Source organism: Colobus angolensis, unplaced genomic scaffold (genome assembly GCF_000951035.1).
Source record: "Colobus angolensis palliatus isolate OR3802 unplaced genomic scaffold, Cang.pa_1.0 Scaffold301, whole genome shotgun sequence".
Lineage (NCBI taxonomy): Eukaryota > Metazoa > Chordata > Mammalia > Primates > Cercopithecidae > Colobus > Colobus angolensis.
This window is the reverse complement of record NW_012116278.1, coordinates 757619-778835: the sequence shown is the minus strand read 5'-3', so window position 1 is coordinate 778835 and position 21217 is coordinate 757619. Positions and strand designations below refer to the sequence as shown.

Genomic DNA, 21217 nt, shown 5'->3' with positions numbered 1-21217 from the left:
GACCTTGTACATCAAACCAGCATTTTCCCATCACGGAATGACATTAAAGGTTAGTTTTTTTGTTTGTTTTTTGTTTTTTTTTTAAGTTAAATTGCACAAAAGTTTACAACAAAATCATAAAACCCAATTTACACAGATGGCATATTCTTAATAATAATTAGTTCAGAAAATGAATATGAATCCCACCAGAGTAATTAGGATATTCAGTAAAGGACCCTTGTTGTTGCTGCCTTCATTTCTGCCAAGTTTCAGTCTAAGCTCTGAGGCCCGTGTATGTGTAGAGACCCCACACCGGTAATGTGAACACAAGTCTTGGAGGAATGTAGTGCTAACAGACACAGCTAGAATGTAGGAGAAGGGACAGGAGAACTGGAAGCAGGAAGGTCTAAATTTATATCCAAGCTCCACCACTGACTGGCTGTGCAAGTTTGGGCAACTTACTTCATGTCTCTGAACATCCATTTCTTTTACAAAGTAAGGGTTAGAGAAAGGTTGTTACAGTAATACATGTGACACTCAATACTCTTAAAAGAGTAAAGAGCACAAAAGAAATGGCCAATAATTGTCAGATTATTGGGACATCAGATATATGTCCCAAATTAGAAAGTAGAATAAACAAAACCCATGACACTAGCTTTGAGATTCATTCCTCCTATAATTTCACCTTTGTTGGAGGAATTCAAGAGAGTATTTCTAGCCAAGGCAAAGGAGCAGGAAGCCTAACTGGTTTCACTGTAGCCTTGGTGGACAACTAGAATGGTTAGCACCAAAGTAATTTACTCCAGTGCACGTTTAATAATCTGTCATCATTGTACTTGAATGCTTGAGTGAGTGATTGATTGTCTGTTTTTTCTCCAAACCTTGAGTTACATAGAGATGAGGACCTCATATGTCTAGATTTCCATTGCAGTCTCAGGACTGAGCATAGTATCTTACACTTGCTAGACACTCAGCTGAAAGAATAATGAAAGTAAAGTTGGAGACCCTGGGTAGGTACTTAAACTTAGACTTAGACAGAAGGAATAGGTGGGGCTAGAATTGGGGAAATGGGAATTAGCCACAGCGGCCCTAAAGAGCAGTTTGGAAAGGTCTCATCCTATGGAAGGATAATTGCTCTGACTTGGACTTGTGTGACTCTGTTGGGACCACAGATGATGATCTAAGAATGAGGCCAAAGAGTCTATCAGAGACTTTAGCCATCCTGGGTTGCTGTATTTATTGGTATAATTACCTACTCTTGAATTCTCAAGATCTTGTGGAGTTATTTCTATGTAGTTCTGCCTGAAAGCAAGAAGATTTCTTCGGGACCCTTCTCCATGTTACAATCTGTGAAGGTTGGTCTGCAACACTTCACTGAAAGGGAGCTCACCAACCTTTCTCAGCCAACACCCTCAGCAGGTAGCAAGGCTGACACAGATACAGGAAGGGGTCAGGTGTTACAGCTGCTCCCTGCAAATCTTTATAACCAGATCACACATTCACACATAGGTAATTTGGAGAAGGTTCTTTCTACAGAAAATTCCCTGACAATGGCTTTATTTCCATGGTTTTGTAATTGCTCAATGGGTTCATCTTGTCCATTGCCTAGAAAAGCTGAGGCCCTGAGAACAGCACATTTTTACAGTAGAGGGTTTAATTAATGCACAGCCAGCTAAATGGAAGACTGGGGTTTCATTACTCAAATCACAGTCTCCCTGTGATTTCAGAAGTTAGGGTTTTTTAAGGATAGTTTGGTGAGCAGGGGTTAGGGAATAAGAAACACTGATCGGTTGGGTCATGGAAGAAATCATAGGGAGTGAAGGCTGTCTTCTTGCACTGAGTCAGTTCCTGGGTGGGGGGCTACAAGACCAGATAAGCCAGTTTACTGGTCTGTGTGGCACCAGCTAGTCCATCAGAAATCAGGGTCTGACATTCTGGCCAACATGGTAAAACCCCATCTCTACTAAAAGTACAAAAATTAGCTGGGCATGCTAGCACGTGCCTGTAATCCCAGCTACTTGGGAGGCTGAGGCAGGAGAATCACTTGAACCCCGGAGGTGGAGGTTGCAGTGGGCAAGACTGCTCCACTGCACTCCAGCCTGGTGACAGAGTGAGACTCTGTCTTAAAAAAAAAAAAAAAAAAGAAGAAGAAGAAGAAGAAAGAAAGAAAAAAAAAGAAATCAGAGTCTGAAAATACTTCAGACACTAATCTTAGGTTTTATGACAGTGATGTTATCTATAAGGGCAATTGGGGAGGTTAGGAATCTTGTGGCCCCTGACTGCATGACACCGGAGCCATAATTTCTAATCTTGTGGCTAATGTGTTAATTTTACAAAGGAGGTCTGATCCCCAAGCAAGGAGTGGGTTTGTATCAGAAAGGGGTTGTTGTTGCCATCTTTGTTTCAAAGTTAAACTATAAACTAAATTTCTCCATAGTTAGCTTGGCCTATGCCTAGGGTTGAACAAGGGCAGCATATTAGTCCCTTTTCAGACTGTTGATAAGGACATACCCAAGACTGGGCAATTTACAGAAGAAAGAAGTTTAATTGAACTTACAGTTCCACTTGGCTGTAGAAGCCTCACAATCATGGCAGAAGGCAAGGAGGAGCAAGTCCCATCTTACATGGATGGAAGCAGGCAAAGAGAGAATGACGAAGACGCAAAAGTGGAAACCCCTGCTAAAACTCTCAGATCTCATGAGACTTATTCACTCCTATGAGAACAGTATGGGGGAAACCGCACCTATGGTTCATTTATCTCCCACTAGGTCCCTCCTACAACATGTGGGAATTACGGGAGTACAATTCAAGATGAGATTTGGGTGGGCACACAGAGCCAAACCATATCAGGCAGCTTGGAGGTTATAAGCAACACGGAATTGGTTAGGTCAGATTTCTTTCATTGTCATAATCTCGGTAAAGGTAACTTCAATTTGAAGCAGAAATATGAGATGTATGGATTGAAGGCAAATACCACTTCTTTGCATTGACAGCGACCATTTTTCTGGAAGTGTTCTCCTTAACCACAACCTCTGCCATACCCGCTTCCTCCCTCCATTCCTCAAAAAATAAACAAAAACATAAAATCTGCACACGAATTGCTTCTCCCAATATCCACCCCTTGATCTAAAATAAACAACTTTCAGACAGATAAAAATTAAACTATATCTAGCCCTAAATGTTGCAGAGTCATCACTGAAAATAAAATAAAATGTTAAGAAATGGCCAAAGCCAGAAAATTGAGGTTATAAGATGTCAAGACCCATAAACAGAATTTCTCTCTTCTTAAGAAAACTTTCTACCTCTAATTTTTGAGGGCAGAATTTTATATATGTCCATTTTATTATATTTTTAATAGTGTAGTTAAATTTTTCTATATTATTAGTGAGAGTTTCTCTACTTGTTCTAATAGGAAGATTTTTGTAAATTGTCTCCCACTTGGGCTGTGTATTAATCAACATGTCCCTGTACTTCTCTCAGTTTTTTTTTTTTCTTTAAGGATTTTGAAACCATGTTCTTCCTACATGTAAGTACAAATTTCATTTCTTTCCCAGTAAATGGTTTCTTTTTTGGTTAATTAATAATACTCTCTATTCCTAAGGATTTTTCCTTGTTCCTTCTTATTGTTGTAAACTTAATTTTGCCATATAATTCCATTTCTTTGTAAGACTTCATTTGATTAGTATTCACATAATATATATTTTTCCTTTCCCTTTCCCTACTGTCAAACTTTGTGTTCTTAGGCTTTAGAATGATCTCTGGGAAACAGTATATAACTGAGTATTGTTTAATATAACCTATCACTGGGCCAGGTGTGGTGGCGCATGCCTGTAATCCCAGCAATTTGGGAGGCCAAGGCGAGCAGATCCCTTGAGCTAAGGAATTCAAGACTAGCCTGGGCAGCATGGTGAAACCTCATCTCTACAAAAAATACAAAAAATTCAACTGGGCATAGTGGCATGCACCTGTAATACTGACTACTCAGGAGGCTGCAGTGGGAGGATTGCCTGAGCCCTGGAGGTTGCGGCTGCATGAGCTGAAATCACGCCACTGCACTCCAGCCTGGATGACAGTAAGATTGTATCTCAACAACAAAAATGAAAAATAAATAAAAACTATTACTGAATCTTAATGTGCAAATTATATTCACTGTAATTTCTGATGCTTTGGGGTTTATTCCTGTCACTTTATCTTTCACTTTTTCCTTGCCCAGGCTTGCTTTCTACTTGTATCCCACCTCACCTCACCCCCTACCTGGAGTCATCATGACACCAGCTTCTGAACTCATAGCTTGGCTTTGCATTTCTTACAACTTATATTTGCATTCCTCAAGCCCAGGGGGCTTCCTTTCTTTACTTTTGGGATGAATCTGAATTTTTTAAAAAGTATATTTTGTCCAACAATTATCTTGGGTGTGTATGGAACAGGAAGAAGGCTCATGTTAGCTTTGTCAGCCATACTGCTGAAAGTTTACTACATGACTTGCCTGCTTTCTTTCCATGTAGGAATGGGAGCTTTTGTTATATCCACACACACACACACACACGCACGCGCGCAATTTCAGAATTGAGATTTTTATATCTAAATATTGAAGCCCAATATATAAACACAGAATATAAGCTTGATTTTAAAAAAAAGCCCTACCTATCCAGTCACAGCTCCCCTGCCCCTTCTCCCTGAGCACCTATTTGCAGCATGCTTGAAAACATCTGCTAATGGCCCAGGTAGTCTATGTCATATCCTCACTATGTTTAATCATGTCTATCTCAATCATGGAAAAATGTAAAGCTTCTCGTTGTAGTCTTCTAAGTGATTTATGCAGTTGATTACAGTTGAATTAGAAAAGAGCCAAAGTTGTCAACTTCTAACTATATATTTTGTTAAATTTCACCAACGGTCCCTCCTAGTGTAGGTAATAGGGCCTGTGAGGACCAAAAATAAAACCTTAAACCCACCAACACACTGAATGGATACCCCTACCACACTCTAAGCCAAGAGAAACCTGAAAAGCTGAATTTTCCATTACAATGAAAAGGGCAGTCAGACATGCCTCATTATACCCCTCTTCTTTTGGAGTTTAGGCACAACTGACCAGCATTCATATTAAAATAGAGATCAAAAGACTGACAAAATAGACTCTGTAGCAATAAGATACCAAATTCCAACCTGACTCTGATGTAGTAACACATGACAAGTAGCAGACTCTGAAGGAAATCAAAATATTTTACTCCAAAATATATTTCCTTGACATATTTTGAAACGGCCTTGCAAAACCATCTTTTGTGGGGAATATCTGCATCTGTAGAGAATCTCCTTCCCTTTCTAGGTCTTTCTGCAAATCTAGGAGAAATTAAGTAAGAGTCTGGTACTTTTAAGGTCTTAAAAAGTAGATTTACCATATTATCTCTAACGTTACTACCTGGAGGCTTCATCTACATAACAAGAATCTTGGCATCTACAACTCCCCCTTATCTTAACTCAAGCATTTACTTCAAGTCTTTAGATAAAGCTTAACTCAACCAATTGCCAATCAGAAAATCTTTTAATCCACCTATGACCTGTAAGTACCCATGGACCAATGTATACCTTACATATATCGATTTATGTCTTTGCCTATAACTTCTGTCCCCATAAAATGTGTAAAACCACACTGTTACTCTCAGGAACACTTTCTCAGGACCCCTTGGAACTACCGGGGTTCATAGTCACTCATATTGGCTTCAAATAAACCTCTTTAAATATTTTATGGATTTGGGCTTTTTTTAAAACATGATTTTCTGTGTTCAAATGGCATAAAGAGCCAATGATTTCACAAATTAGAGGACTTGAATTATTCCATTCCTGGATCTACTAGTTTCTCTGTATGACATCAGTGAGTCCCTGTCTCCATCATTTCCACATATACAAGCAGATTGGATCAGACAATGAAGCAGAATGATAATGTGTACCTTTTGGGCTCAATCCTCAAAAACCCTTGCAGCTCCGACTTCTGCTGATTTTGGATCTCCCAAGCATGTGAACCAGGCTGGGATAGCTGGCTAGCCACAGGTGCATGAGATGTCAGCTGAACCTACCCCACCCAGGACAGAACCAACCACCTGGAGCCAAGCCCGAATGTTTTTCTTGAATTAAGTGCTAAATAAATGTGTGCTATTTTAGTTCACTACGTTTCAGGTTGTTTTATTATGCAACAATGCTAATGTAGCATTATACCATTCTACTGAAAGAAATATGGTAGAGTTGTATCCCTAGGCCCCACCAGGATCTGGTCCAGAGCCTTCCGCTAAGGCTTCTTTCAGTTGCCTCTCCATCCTCCAGGCCAGACAGAATTGACTGAGAGCCCCCTGACATATTTCAGATGGACAAGAAAAACTGCCTGAAGGAGACATACACTTTCAGGAACACAAACTTCTCTGAAAGACACATCAGGGAAGATTTATGGAGGCAGCTGTGCGCTCTGACTACTGATCAGCTTTCGTATGTCTCAGTGCAATACAACCTGTGGGTCACCGGGTTGGTGGTGGTACTGTCCCCAGCTGCACCTCTTACAAGGGACCTGAGGTCAAGAGACAGAAAGCCAGAGACCTATGGAAAAGGTTTCCTAATCAAAGATACACGTCATTTCTTGTCTTTGAAGATGCCAGGGCTCTGATTCCAGGATGCAACAAATCTATAGCATGCTTTAAAGAAGCATTTCCATAAGCATCCTAGCATATTCTCACGACAGTCCTGGACAAAAAGAATGGCAGATATCCTCACGTTCCCAGATACTGGGGATGAAATCCCGAGGATATTAAACAGTTTCTCTGAGGATCCTCCCTGAGGATCCATTGAACTTAGGGCAGGGTTGGGGTTCAAACCAGAAGTTTTTGACTCCAAATTCTGAACTTTTCAGTGGACAACAATGTTTCTCAATTATATGTATCATCAAAGACTATTTGAGTTGGGGGAGACCTATGGAAATTAGCACATCACCTTTGCTTTCCAAATTAACAACAACAAAGATTCATTAGGTGCTTACAATGTTCAGTACAGCCTGCTGAGCAGTTTACATACATTAACTAATTCTCCCAGCCTCCCTGTGAGGTGACTGATTGTATGATTTGTAGATTAGGTAATGGAGATTTGATGCTTAAATCATTTCCCAAAGTTGAACCAGTCAGTGGCAGAGCTAGGATGTGGATCCACATCTGTCTGACTCCAGACCCTGAGCACGCTGCCACAATGCCATATAGCCTTTTAGATGGGGACATTGAGGCCCAGAGAGTGGAAGGTTTTGTCCAACATCATGAAGCCAGTTTGATTAATTGTCCATTAATTCATCAATTATTAATTGAGGATCTGCTATTTGTCAGGAAGCAGGCTAGCCAACAGGAACACAGACATGACCTAAACATAGTTGTGAACTTGAGAGTAATTAAGGGAGAAGAAGTGACTACAAATTACTTGAATAAAAATCTAGTAAATGGGCCGGGCGCGGTGGCTCAAGTCTGTAATCCCAGCACTTTGGGAGGCCGAGACGGGCAGATCACAAGGTCAGGAGATCGAGACCATCCTGGCTAACCCGGTGAAACCCCGTCTCTACTAAAAATACAAAAAACTAGCCGGGCGAGGTGGCGGGCGCCTGTAGTCCCAGCTACTCGGGAGGCTGAGGCAGGAGAATGGTGTGAACCCAGGAGGCAGAGAGCTTGCAGTGAGCTGAGATCTGGCCACTGCGCTCCAGCCTGGGCGACAGAGCGGGACTCCGTCTCAAAAAAAAAAAAAAAAAAAATATTCAGGGAAGATAGTGAAGAGCTTGTCAAAGTTTGGAGGAGGTATGCACGACTTTCATTTGGGAAAAATTTGAAAATCCTTCATGAAGAAAATGACTTAAAGGTCTTTTTTGAAAGAAGAGTAGAATTTGCGTATTGGCAATGGGAAAGAGGTAGAAATTCAAGTTGCAGAAAGAGCATAGAGGTGGAGGTAAAAGGAGTTATTTCATCATAGACTCAGGGCTGGTCTCCAGGTAGTTGTGTCTACCCAGTTCTCCTTGTAACCCCTATAATTATCTCATGGTTTAAGTGTAAACTTATTTTGACAATGCAATGTCAAAACTTCCTTTGTCAAAAGGGGCAGTAAACCTAAACCCCACCCAAAAATCCTTTGGTAGGAAGGGAAGGCTGCTAAGAAGGATAAAGGGTAGGGAAGCAAAGATGGGGACAAAAGAAACAAAGAAACATCAATCCTGGGGCTGCCTGTTCAATATTTAAGCGGAGCAACAATCCATTAAGGCAACTAATTTAAAGTTGCTAATGTTTCTATTTTCTTCCAACTAATTGAATAATTCATGGCCAGTTACTAATGAAAATTATATACACACACACACCCACACACAACACGCCTGTGTTCCAGGGACAGTGTCCCACAGTAAAAGCACATTGAAGCTTATCTATCAAGAAGGATAAAGGAGCCAGAATTTGCTTCTCCTCCCAAGTGTGGGATGCTGCTGGGAAATGTGTAAGCAAAATTCAGGGTCTGATTTTGATGGAGGATTTTGTGGTTTCCCATCTTCCCACTGGCACCTGCCTGGATCACATTTTCCCCCAGATATTCCCCTTACCCTCTGCACAGCTTCATCCCCATGAGCATTTGCATATTTTCTTTCTTCTACCAGCAATGTCTTCATAAACTTCTCTTTAGTTAATGCATTACTTAAGATTACCTGCTCTGCAAAGTCTTCTTTAGTTATTCCCTCAGTTTAGTAAATACTCCAAGCCAGCCTACACAACCTTCATGTATCCATTGTGGTGCAGATACGTAATCCCCTGCTTCCTTCAATAAATGGTGAAGTCCTGGTAGGCAGAGATCTAGGTGGCATATACTATATATGCATGGCGAACTACAAACATTGAGAGAGGATGCCTTAAAATATGCACAGAGCACTGTCCAGTGATGTAACACTGTGGGCTCCTGAGGACATGGGACTGGCTCCCTGGGGTTAGCTAAAAGCTGAGGGGACAGTGTTGATTCATTCTTAACTCAGAGAGGGAGATGCCTCACCTTCTAGGACCTCATAGCTCCTGAACACCCTCACAGCAGCACTGATGACACAGAAACAGTGCCAATGCAAGAGAAGCTGCACGTACTTCCTTCCAGGATCTAGACTAGGTAGGTATAATTTCACAGCTCAAAGATCTTAGTCGTGGTAGCTAAGAGTAGAGCTCAAGTCATCTGGGAATTTAAATACGGGCTCTGAATTCATAGCTCCACTCTGTACTAGTTGAGTAAACTTAGACAAGTGACTGAAACTGTGTAAGCTTGTTTCCTCCTTTGTTGAATGGGGATAATTATGGTACTTACCTTACGGGTTATTGGGAGCTTTTAAATCAGATAAAATGTGTGATGAGCAAGACGTCTAGAACGTACCAAATGCTCAGTAGATGGTAGGCACTGCATCCCAGTAACCCTTTGCATTCTGTGAACTCCCAGCTACCTCCCTTTATCTATTTGCCCATCTCCATCCATTCATTAGTTTATTCATACATTCTCCCATTAAGCCAATTACTATCCCATGCCAGTTCCCTGTTAGGCATTCATTCTACAGAAAGACATAAATCACTGTTTTTTCCACCATGGGACTGTGAGAGCTGAAGAAGGTGACAGATGTATTTACGACGGACTGCAATAAGGGCAGTGATAAGAAACAGTACTGGGGCTATGAGTGCTCAGAGAAAAGAGTAGCCCGCTCAGCTGTGGTAGGGGCTGAGAAAATGCTTCACAGAGCAGACACTGAGGCTGAATTTTGAAGATAAACAGCAATTTTTTGCCTGGAGCGAAAGGGTGGGGAGGAGGAAAGGGCCTTTCAGGAAGAATGTGATGGGCACTGGACCTAGAAAGCAAGGCACACGGCGGAAGAGAGAAGTGGCCCGTGTGCTGGAAGCTGTAGGACACGGTGGGTTGGGGGTCAGGAGCAGACAGAGTCAGGGTACAACCCAGGGAGCCTTGTGTAGCAAGAGATGGCAACTTTTAATCCCATTCAACAATATGCCCTTCATCCTATTGGTTCTTGTTTCTTTAATAGGGTAAATGTATCTTTGTGAGGTAATAATACTGACAAAAATAAGATTAATAATCATAGCAGTGATAAGAATAATAAATAACACAATAAAAGAGCACATATATTCAGCATGCAAATTCTATCTGGCTCTGTGCTAAATGCTTTACTAGGATTATCTTATTCCAGCCTATGGAAATCCTTTGAAGATGGTAGCATTCTCATCCTCTTATAATCAGCCAAATCATGGTTCTTCTTCCTGTGACATCATTATTATATGAGGAATTGAGCAAATGTTAAATTAATTAACTGACATACTATAACATAACTTAAACTAAAATAAACATGCATATACTATGAAATAAAATGGCATGATCTTTTAAAAGATGAACCTGCAATGTGGACTTTATGACAGATTCCTTTGAGCATAGCTGCAGACCCTTTGGGGTTAAGTTCATTTTCATCTGCCTTTAAGAAGACTTCAAGAAGCTCAAGAAGCCTCCAGTGCAAGTGACAGAAAATCAGAACAATGTTCTAGGTGGGGGAGGAACATGGCCAAATTTAGTGTTTCAAATGATCACCCAGCTGCTAGGGTGGAGCATACATTCATCTGTGAGAAGGCTGCTGCAGGAATCTGGATGAGGGACAAGGAGACCTCAACCAAGCTACAGGCAATGGCTCAGGAAGGGGAAGATGGATTTATGAGACTCTGTAGGCCAATGGGCAGGCCTTGGATGACAGTGATTGTACTAGCTAGTCCTTACTGAGAGTGGAACATGGGACAAGCACTGGGCTAAGCATCTCTTGGGTATTAATTCACAACCCACATGTGATGTTGGTATTATTAGCACTATTTCCAGAAGGGAAAACAGAGCTCTTTTTCATTTGCTTAAGAGCATTTAGTTAGTCAATGGTGGAATTAAATTTCAAATACGAAGTCCCACTTTCAAAAACCACTACCTAAACTAAATGAACCCATGGAATTTCTTCTGCACATCCGAAGAAATCCTCCTCTGCTTTATGTTAATGCCACTCCGCTTTATACTGCACATGAGAGGCTGGGGAGTGGTTCCTTAACAGCAGCCTCATAAAACCCCATCACTAACATGAAGTCAGCAGTTGAAATCTCCACTAGCCTTCCTCTGTCTGACAAAGAATGATGCACTTCAGCCTCCACCAGGCATCTCAGGAGGAAGCCATAGCTACAAAAATACTTTGGAGGTGCTTTTAACCACGTGCTCAATTCCATGGCACTGGTTCTCGGCTACCTAATCCATCTGTTGGGAACTAGCGGGCACCATGGCCCAGGCGTGAGGCCTAAGGAAGCAGAAAGAGGGCAGGTGCTCCCAATCTGGACCAGGCAGCCCACGGCCACCTCAACAGCAGGGGAGGGGAGAAACAGTGAAAGACAGAGGATTCAGACCATCCTATTTGGGATTCTGGAGGCTGATGGCACATTTCCAAAATTGTGTTCCTATAGATGTTTCTGTTCCACAAGTCATTAATAAATGTTCCAGTGGGAGTAATAAGAGTTTGCAGTCAATATAGTATCAAGACATCGAGTTAAACAAAGCAGCCAAGCTTTCTGTACTGCAGGACTTCTCAGAGTTTTTAATAGACTAAGATTCACTCAAGAATCTTCCAGAAAAAGAGGGAGGGTGGAGAATTTCCAACTTTTTTTTTTTAAAAAAAATCATGAAATTCTTTTGTCCAAGAAAATCTTGATGGGCTGTCTTGGGTAAGTTTGGAAGTATAGGGGTGACATATACTGTTCTTACTCTTCTCCTGCAGAAATTGTATCCCATGGTAGCAGCAAAATCACAAGCACATTGTGATTAAGCTGTTTTGGAAATTGCTTTAATAACATCCACTTGAGCACATTTACTGTGCTACTTGTCAGTGATTCTGTCTAAGAGGGGAATAGAATTCTCTGGGCGTCGGTACCAGGAGGCTTTGCTTTATCACAGATTCCTCTTGCACCATCAATATGAAAGTTATAAAGCTGAGCCATTTTCCAGTGATCTTTGATGTTAATACATTTACTCAAAAAATATTTATTAAGCCATTTCTATGTGTTAGATTTATAAATACGAAGCTTATATTTTAGAGAGGAGGATAGAAAACAAGCAAAAATTTAAAAATTTTAGTCTGAACTACTACTGTGGAAGAAGTTAAAAAAAAAAGGGTGACGTAAGAGATAGTAGCAGGTTGGGGACTGAAAGGAGCAAAAGTGTAGATTGGGTAGTCATGGAAGTTGGTTTTTAGGAGCTGACATTTTAAAGGCGTGAAGGGGCTGGCTAGGAGAGCAGCTGGGGGAAAGAAAGAGACATGGCAAGGAGAAGGAAGAACAAGTTCTCGGATGCTAAAGAAGGAACCGTTTGCTGTGCTCGTGAAACATGAAGGAAGCCAGTTTGGCTGGAGCACAAGGAAGTGCAGAGCAAATGATGTTCGAAAAGAGGGCAGGAGCCAGAGCCAGATCCGCAAGCCAAGGTGCAGAGTTTGGATCATATTCTAAGAATAACAGAAAACTGTCAAAGGATTTTAAGCAGGGGAGGGGCTTTCTCTGGTTTATCTTTCTAAAAGATTGCTTTCGTAGTTTTGAGGAGACTGAATGCAAGGAGGGTAGAGTTGAAAGGAGCAGTTAATAAATGACAGTGGTCACGATGGTGACAAAGAGGAAGGACAGATATGGAAGAGATACAAATAAATTACTTCATGCATAGTTATCTGAGACCCCATCTAACTTGTAAATTAAAATAACTTAAAACATATTTTTATTAACAGTCTGACTATGAAATTCTTCTCTAAGAGGGGAAACATGTTAAAGTAAGTGCCAACTTTTATGCAAAAATACTTTCTATGCAACACTGTTTATCATGATGAAATACTAGGAGCAGCCCACATTCCTAATAGTAGGGGCTTAGTGAAGAAAATTATGGCGCATAAAAATAATATTTTTGAAAAATTCCTTGACATAAAAATGTTTAGAATGTGATGTTAAAAAATGAATTCAGGTTGGTAATGAAGGGGAAAAAGCTATAGACTTGGAGTCAAGAGTGTTTATGGAGTATGTATGTGCGGAGAGGACTTAGGAGGGGAATTTCTGGTGAATGATAAAGAGGTAAAGATGGATAGGTAAAGCCATATGAAATTTCAAGTAACCCTAAATGCCTCACCCAGAACAAACATAAGATTGCATGTATTCATTTCCTGATGCATGCCATCTGAACTTTCCAAGGTGGTCTATATTCAGCCTTTTATCAGGTCTTCACAACAGTCTTCTGATGTAGGGCTTGGTATCTTCATTTTATAGAAGAAGAAACTGAGGTTCAGGCAGAACCAATGATACTTCCAAAGTCATGCAAGTTAAAACTAACTTGGGCAGAGACTAGCACACTGACCTCTCTGACTTTAAGGTGACTACTCTGTATCACTACAAAATGGTTTAAACCTGGGGTTTCCCATGTGAGTTCCCAAAATGAATTCCATCACTTTCTTCTGCCTCAATTTATGACCTCAAAGCTTAACATGTAGAGCTTCGATTTTTTATAGGATTCAAGATTTTACAAGATTAAGAATTAGACATCCTCTCAGCAGACAGCAAACATCTATTATGTGTCAGACACTGATTTAGGCCAGGAATGTAAAATATTAAGACAATCTCTACCTTCAAAGAACTCTCTGTCTAGCCAAGGAAAGACCTAGACAAAAGAAAATTATATCACACAAAAATGAATCTAGTGCTCAATACATGTATAAAGGAAAGCTGGGAGGATTCAGAGTGAATTGTGACTGCGAATCAACAATGTCTTCATAGAAATGTGCCATGCATGTTAAGCTTGAAAAGACAGGTAGAATTTCATTAGTGTGTTAGGTTGGTGCAAAAGTAATAGCACCAACATAATAGTACATAGTGGTTAAGTTAAAAGGTTTGAGAATCAGACTGCTGGGTTCTCCCCGGCCCCACAACTTACTAGAATGTCCCCTTGGACAGATTACAATAGTTGTTTGTACCTTAGTGAAATTATCCGTAAAATGGGAATTACCACCGTACCTGCTTCATAGGGTTGCTGTGAGAATCAAATGAGATAAGATGTGTATATCATTTAACCTGCTTCTTGGAATAAGTTAAGTGTCAACAAGTGCCAACAATTACCCTTAGGGGCCAGAGAGGTGGTTTCATGCAGACAGCATGGCATGGGAAAGAGCACTGAGGACAGAGCACATCAATCTAGGAAAGACAGTGGAGGCCGAGCGCGGTGGCTCAAGCCTGTAATCCCAGCACTTTGGGAGGCCGAGACGGGCGGATCACAAGGTCAGGAGATCGAGACCATCCTGGCTAACATGGTGAAACTCCGTCTCTACTAAAAAATACAAAAAACTAGCCGGGCGAGGTGGTGGGCGCCTGTAGTCCCAGCTACTTGGGAGGCTGAGGCAGGAGAATGGCGTGAACCCGGGAGGCAGCGGAGCTTGCAGTGAGCTGAGATCCGGCCACTGCACTCCGGCCCAGGCGACACAGCGAGACTCTGTCCCAAAAAAAAAAAAAAAAAAAAAAGAAAGACAGTGGAGACCACAGCTCTGTGTGGCTTTGAGTGTCATGTTCATAACCTGAACATGTCTGAAGGTGCTAGATAACCACTGAAGCTGTGGGAAAAGGGGGATGACCTGATCAGAGCCAAGTTACAGGAAATGGAGAAGTGAGACGCAAGAAGAGGAGGCTACTACTTTTTCTGTCTACTCAGCTGGGGACTACTGAGTAGATAGAAAAAAATGGTTTGGAAATTAAGCAGTGACAAGCTGGTTTCCTTCATACACAAAGTCACATAGATGGTAGAAGAAGAAAGAAGGAATGAGGAGGAGAAGGAGAAGGAGGAAGAGAAGTAGGAGGAGATGAAAATGAAGGAGGAGGAGATGTAGAAGGAGAAGGAGGAGGAGGAAGAGGATAAGGAGAATAAGGAGGAGGAGGAGAAGAAGGAGGAGGAGGAGAAGAGAAGGAGAAGGAGAAGCAGCAGCAGCAACAGCAGCAGCAGCAGCGAGGAAAAGGAGCAGGAAGAAAATATCTGCTTTTTAACACCTGCTGGGTTAGGAACTGTGCTGAGATATTCTTACAACCCTGTGAGACAAGAGTGGCTTGGAGAAGTAGAGGGATTTGCCCTGAGTGACATAGCTAGGTAGCAGCAGAAACAAAAGTTGAATTAATTCTATCTAATTTACAATACCACTCTTGATCATTCTGTTATGCAGCCTACTAAAAAATAGGCTCAGATCCCTGTTTCTGGCTCCCAGACTGAGGATGTCTCCTACTAGAATGCTCTGCCACTTTGTACTCTCTGACCAGTGACAATGTAAAGAACATCTACTCTGCAGAGGTCCTGGTGTGACACACTTTCCATATATAGTTGCTAATCTCAGTCACTGTAAAACTTACACGATCCATTCTCATTCTCAGCTGAGGCACTTGGGGCTCAGAGAGGTTAGCTCTGGGTGTAGGGAGCATAGGTCTTCAGCCTCCAAGGGGATTTAGGGAGAGAGTGGCACACATTCTATGAGCCCAGGGAAGCAAGGGAAGAAGGCACAGATCTCCCTAGCATCTTCGGAATCAGGGAACAGCCTTCTGACTTCCTGGCCAGATGTGCCAGGAGGGCCTACCTCGAGACTTGCTCCTCCGCTTCCTCTTTCCTGCCGACGTGCTGCGCAGGGCTGGTTGCAGCTGACCGATCTCGATGGGCGTGTTAGCGCGGAAACTCTCCTTGAACTTCTGCATCAGGGACTCCACTGTCTCCTGAGTCACCTCAGCTGCTGCTATAAGGTAGCAATGGAGCTGAGGTTAGGGCTTGAGCCCACCCTCAGCCCCTAGAGCACTAGGCCTGGCCACCCTAATTCCTTGAAACTCCCTCCCTGACCCATTGAAGATATAGAATCACAACCTATCAGTCTAACCACAGATGTATCTGTTGGATTACATACTTATGTATTCAACATTTACTACATTCCAGGTACTGCTCTAGGCCCTTGAGACTAGAGGGCTTGGTAGTGAAATGTGAGACACAATTCATTATTCAAGTAATTCTTATTTCAATAGGAGACATGTCCAGACAATTCTAGCATTGTACAATAGTTTTGCAATAGAAGAGTACAAAATTCCAGAGGATCACTGAAAAGGGTCAACTAACCCATCTGAGAATCAAGGTAGGCTTCCAGAAGGAGGCAATATTTAGGATGAGACCTTAAGGATGAGTAAGAATTAGTAAAGAAAGCAGGATCAGGGTGAGGTTGGATAGACCAGAGAAGACAGCATCCTGGATGGAAGGAAAAGTATGTATGATGATCTGAAGCCAGAAGAAGCATGGTGCTTGAGCAATGGAAAGTAATTTATGGTAGTTGCAAGGGAGCTTGCAAGGAGATGAGGTTGGAGTGAAAAGGACATCCGGTAGGCCACACTTAGGAGTATAAATTGTATCCTAATGGCAAAAGGTAATCACCAAAAGGTTTTAAACAGGAAATTGATGTGTTCAAGTTAAGTCACCTTGAAAACAATCACTCACTAAAGTATGGAGAATCCAAATTGAGGGAGGAAAGGAGGCCTGGACCGATGCTTTGGAAGTAGCCAGCCAAAGGCAATGGTGGCCTGAACCAGGGCAGTGGCAGCGAAGGTCACACAGTATCTTAGGAGACACAACAACAGTACTGTGGATATGTCGATCACTTAGCAACATAAACCCATTTTATTGAAGGGACGTTGAAGCCCCAAAACACAATATATGACTTGCTCCAAGATAGAAAGTAGCAGAGTCAAGCCTTCTAACCCCTTGTCCAATATTCCATTTGCACCAATACCTTCCAATGAACTGTTAGCAGCCACATTTCCAAAAAAAAGTTTCAAAATTGAAACTGGTAGAAAGTTCAGTACATGGAGAAAGTAAGGTCAGAAGAGCAGAGAGAAAAAGTTGGAAGATAAAAGGAAAAAAATAACAGAAAAGCTTGAGAAGGAAGGAAAGAGGCAACATAAAAAACAAGGAGAGAAAACCAAAAAGAAGAAAAGAAAATTTGCTGAATAGCCTCAGTGCCTTTGTTCTGAGAAATTCCCAAAGACAGCCCTGACTTTGAAATCTTCAAACTCAGCCCTCCCTCCATCTATGTCTCCAGAGGTTCAGAAATTTCTTCTTCAGTTTGAGCTACCTGCTGTCTGATGCCAAGAGATGGGATGTGCCAACGATTTCTGTTTCTTTGAAGGGGCTTCATCAGACTAGACAAAGAAGGCTCCTGAACCTCCCAGTATTCATTTCTAAGGAGCTCCTGTTTTCTCAGGGAAGCTTATCAGCTTAGACAGATGTGTCTGCAGAGTAAGTCAGACCTAGAGGGCTTGCTCTGGTGTTGGGTTTTGTGAGAAGTCCCATCTTGAGGGTGACAGGGAAAATGTATGATTACTAAGGCAGAAAGGCAATTGACAGTAAAAATGAATCATGTGGTAGCATTACAGTTTCCTCATCTGCCTCCTTTGCTCTCTCTCTCCACAGATATCTCAATTAGGTGTACTTGAAGATGAACCGAGAAGATTCCAGACATGGGTTCCCTTCTCCAAGCCTGGGATGAAGAATCCTTCAGCTATAGCCTACAGTACAATTCCGAGAATCAATGACATGCCCAGTTTTGATTCCTTAAACCCACAGAGAAAAGTGCTTTGCCCAAAATTGTAACAGGTGGGCTACACTTTGGTCAAAAGTCCAGAATAAGCCACAGTTTGGAATCCTCAAAGGGAATGACCCACATAGGATCTGTCAATATTCATTCTTTCACTCCTGCATTTATTCATTGATTCATTCATTCAACAGAATTTACAGAAAAAAACTTTACATACCAATGCTGCAAACCAAAGACATAGCTTAGTTTGGGCTGCCATAACAAAAATATCATAGCCTGATTGTCTTAAACAACAGACATTTATTGTTTTCACAGTTCTGAAAGCTAAAAGTTCAACATCAGGGTGGTTTTGGTGAGATTTCTATTTCTGGCTTACAGATGGCCACCTTCTCCTCCCTGTGTCCTCACTCTGTGGGGGAGCAGGGAAAGAGAGAGAGAAGAGAGAATAAACTCTCCTTTCCTCTTTTGATAAGGCCAAAGTTCAATCAGATCAGGACCCCTTCTTATGACCTCATTTAATCTTAATTACCTCCCAAAGATTCTATCTCCAGACACAGCCACAGATCAAATTGTGCTCCCTCCTTCTCCAATTTATATGCTGGAGCTCTAACTCCCAGTGTGACTGTATTTGGAAGTGAGGGTTTTAGTAGGTAATTAAGGTTAGATGAAGTCATAAGAATGGGATCCCAATCTGATAGGATAGGTGACCTTATAAAAAGGGTAAGAAAGAAAGACCCCACTCTCTTTCTATGGCCACACACTGAGGGAAGGCTGTGAGAGGACACAGTAATGGGTGGCATCTGCAGGCCAGGAAGAGGACCCTCGCCAGAACTCAAACACACTGGCACCTTGATCTTGACTTTTCAGCCTCCAGAAGTATGAGAAAATAAATTTCTCTTGTTTAAGGCATCCAGTCTACAGGTTAAGCATCCCTAATCCGAAAATCTGAAATCTGAAATGCTCCAAAATCTGAAACCTTTTGAGCATGGACATGATGCTTGAATGTCATTCTCTGAGGCAAGCTTGTCCAACCCGCAGCCCAGGGGTCACATGCAGCCCAGAGCAGCTTTGAATGCAGCCCTAACGCAAATTCATAAACTTCCATAAAACATTATGAGATTTGAATTTTTTGTTTTTTGTTCATTTGTTTTTGGTGTTTGGTTTTTAGTTCATCAGCTATTGTTAATGTTAGTGTATTTTATGTGTGGCCCATTCTTCTTTGAATGTGGTCCAGGAAAACCAAAAGACTGGATACCCTGCTCCACGGACATGATTTTGGAAGCATTAAAAAAATTTTCTTTTTAGTTTTTGTAGGTACATAGACGATGTATATGTTTATGGAGTAAAAGAGACATTTTGATACCGGCATGCAGGGTGAAATAAGCACAGCATGGAGAATAGGGTATCCATCCCTTCAAGTATTTAGTATTTGAATTACAAACAAACCAATTATACTCTTCAAGTTATCTAAATACCCAGTGAAGTTATTATTGACTATAATCACTCTGTTTTGCTATCAGATAGGCCTTATTCATTTTTTCTATTTTTTTTTTTACTCATTAACCATCCCCACCTTCCCCATACCGTCTCCAAGGGAATATTTTGGGTTTTTGATTAGGGATGTCCACTGGTATGTAAAATGCAAATATTCCAAAATTAAAAATAAAATAAAAATCAAAAACACTTCTGGTCTCAAGCATTTTGGATAAGGGATACTCAGCCTGTATTTTGCTATGGTAGCTTGAGGAGACTAAAGCACAGTCAGACGGGTGGTTAGGGTTTCAATACAAGAATTTGGTGGGGAGGTGGACACAAACATTCAATCCATAACGAGGTAAAATAGTGAATAAAACCACACAATTTCCTCATGCTTGCCATATAGATAAGAAGACCAATATTAATTAATAATTGACATCTGAATGTAAAATTTACAAGTGATATGTTCTCTAAAGGAGAGATGAAGGATGACATGAAAGGCTATGTTAGAAGACTATGAGCTAGTAGTCTAGGAAAACCATGGAAATTTGCTCCAATGAAGTGAGCAGTGTGACTAAGGTCTTAGAGTATAGTTAATCGGATGGAGAGGAAGTAGCAGGGATTAGGAGGAGTGAAGTGAGGACAGCAAAAGAGGCAGAGGAAACAGTCTACACAAAGACCTCTTGGGGAGAAAGAATATGGGAGGGGCTGTAATCTGCGACTGGGGCTGAATCACTGAAAGCAGGCAATGTGAGAAAATACTGGAGAAAAAAAAATAAAAATAGAAAGCCCTAATCCTAGCCCTAACTCTTGAGGCTTTGTTAAGAACAGGATGCTGAAGGTTAGACTGGAGAGTGATGTGATCAGATTTGCATTTAGCGGGAAGATTGCTGATTGCTCTGGTAGAAGAGAGAAAAAATTTACTGGAGAAGGACAGGAATGAAAGTGAGAAGACCAACCAGGAAGACAATGTAGTCATAAAGAAATTGTAGTGTGCGATGGTGGCAGCCTGGCAATAGGGTTGCTGGGGTAGAGACAGAGGGTAGATAGAGTAGTAGAGAGAGTAGACACAAGTAGCCAAGTACTAGAGACAGAGGAGTAGGCAAATTTGAAAGTTACAGGTAAAACATGCTCAGAAGGTGGAGACTGATTGATAAGGGAAAAGGAGGGATTAAGGATGACTCCTGGTCTCCTGGCTTACACAGATATGGATGATGGTTCCTCAGTAAGAGAAGGAACATTGTAAGAGATGACATTTGAGAGGAGTGAACACGAGTTTTTTGTTTGTTTGTTTGTTTTGTTTTTTCTTTTTTTTTTGAGATGGAGTCTCACTCTGTCACCCAGGCTGGAGTGCAGTGGTGTGATCTCAGCTCACTGTAACCTCTGCTGCTTCCTGGGTTCAAGAAATTCTCATGCCTCAGCCTCCCGACTAGCTGGGATTGTAGGCGTGCACCACCATGCCTATACTATATATAGGATTTTTAGTAGAAATGGGGTTTCACCATGTTGGCCAGGCTGGTCTCGAACTCCTGACCACAAGTGATTGGCCCGCCTCAGCCTCTCAAAGTGTTGGGATTACAGGCATGTACAGGTTTGTTACAAGGTAAACTTTGTGTCAGGGGAGGTTGGTGTGCAGATTATTTTATCACCCAGGTAATAAGCATAGTACCTGATAGGGAGTTTTTCTATATGAAAACCTCAGAATGTCTTTCAGATGTCTAAGTGGAGATGCTGAATAGACAGTGAGTTATGTGGATCACACACGCCCAGGAGAGAGCTGGACTCTATGGAGACTCAATACCTGCATTCCTTAGAAAAGGCAGACAGTGACTGTGGGTAGTGGCTGAGAACATGAGCTTCTGTGCCGGCAGAGCAGAGGCAGCAGAACCTGTGCTCATTCCTGGCTTCTGCTGGCTGTTCTCCATTCACACTCCCAGATCCACCCTCACCCTCTGGGCTGTGTCACCGACTCCCTGTTAGATGGCTACTAGTTGGATTTGGCCCGTGGGATGCCCCAGAAAGATATGAGAGGAATTTGAAGGTATTTCTTTCCTTTCTCCTTTCCTGTTTTAGTACCATGTTTCTGAT

The 21217-nt window shown here is 41.7% G+C and overlaps 1 protein-coding gene across 1 annotated transcript in view; it reads right to left on the bottom strand.

Moving 5' to 3' along the window:
- Nucleotides 1-21217, bottom strand: part of ASTN2 (astrotactin 2) — a 982181-nt gene that overhangs the window by 684991 nt on the left and 275973 nt on the right. The window contains exon 4 of the mRNA XM_011950063.1: nt 15662-15814. Within this exon, the coding sequence (XP_011805453.1) occupies nt 15662-15814 (153 nt within the window). The remainder of the gene's footprint in view (nt 1-15661; nt 15815-21217) is intronic.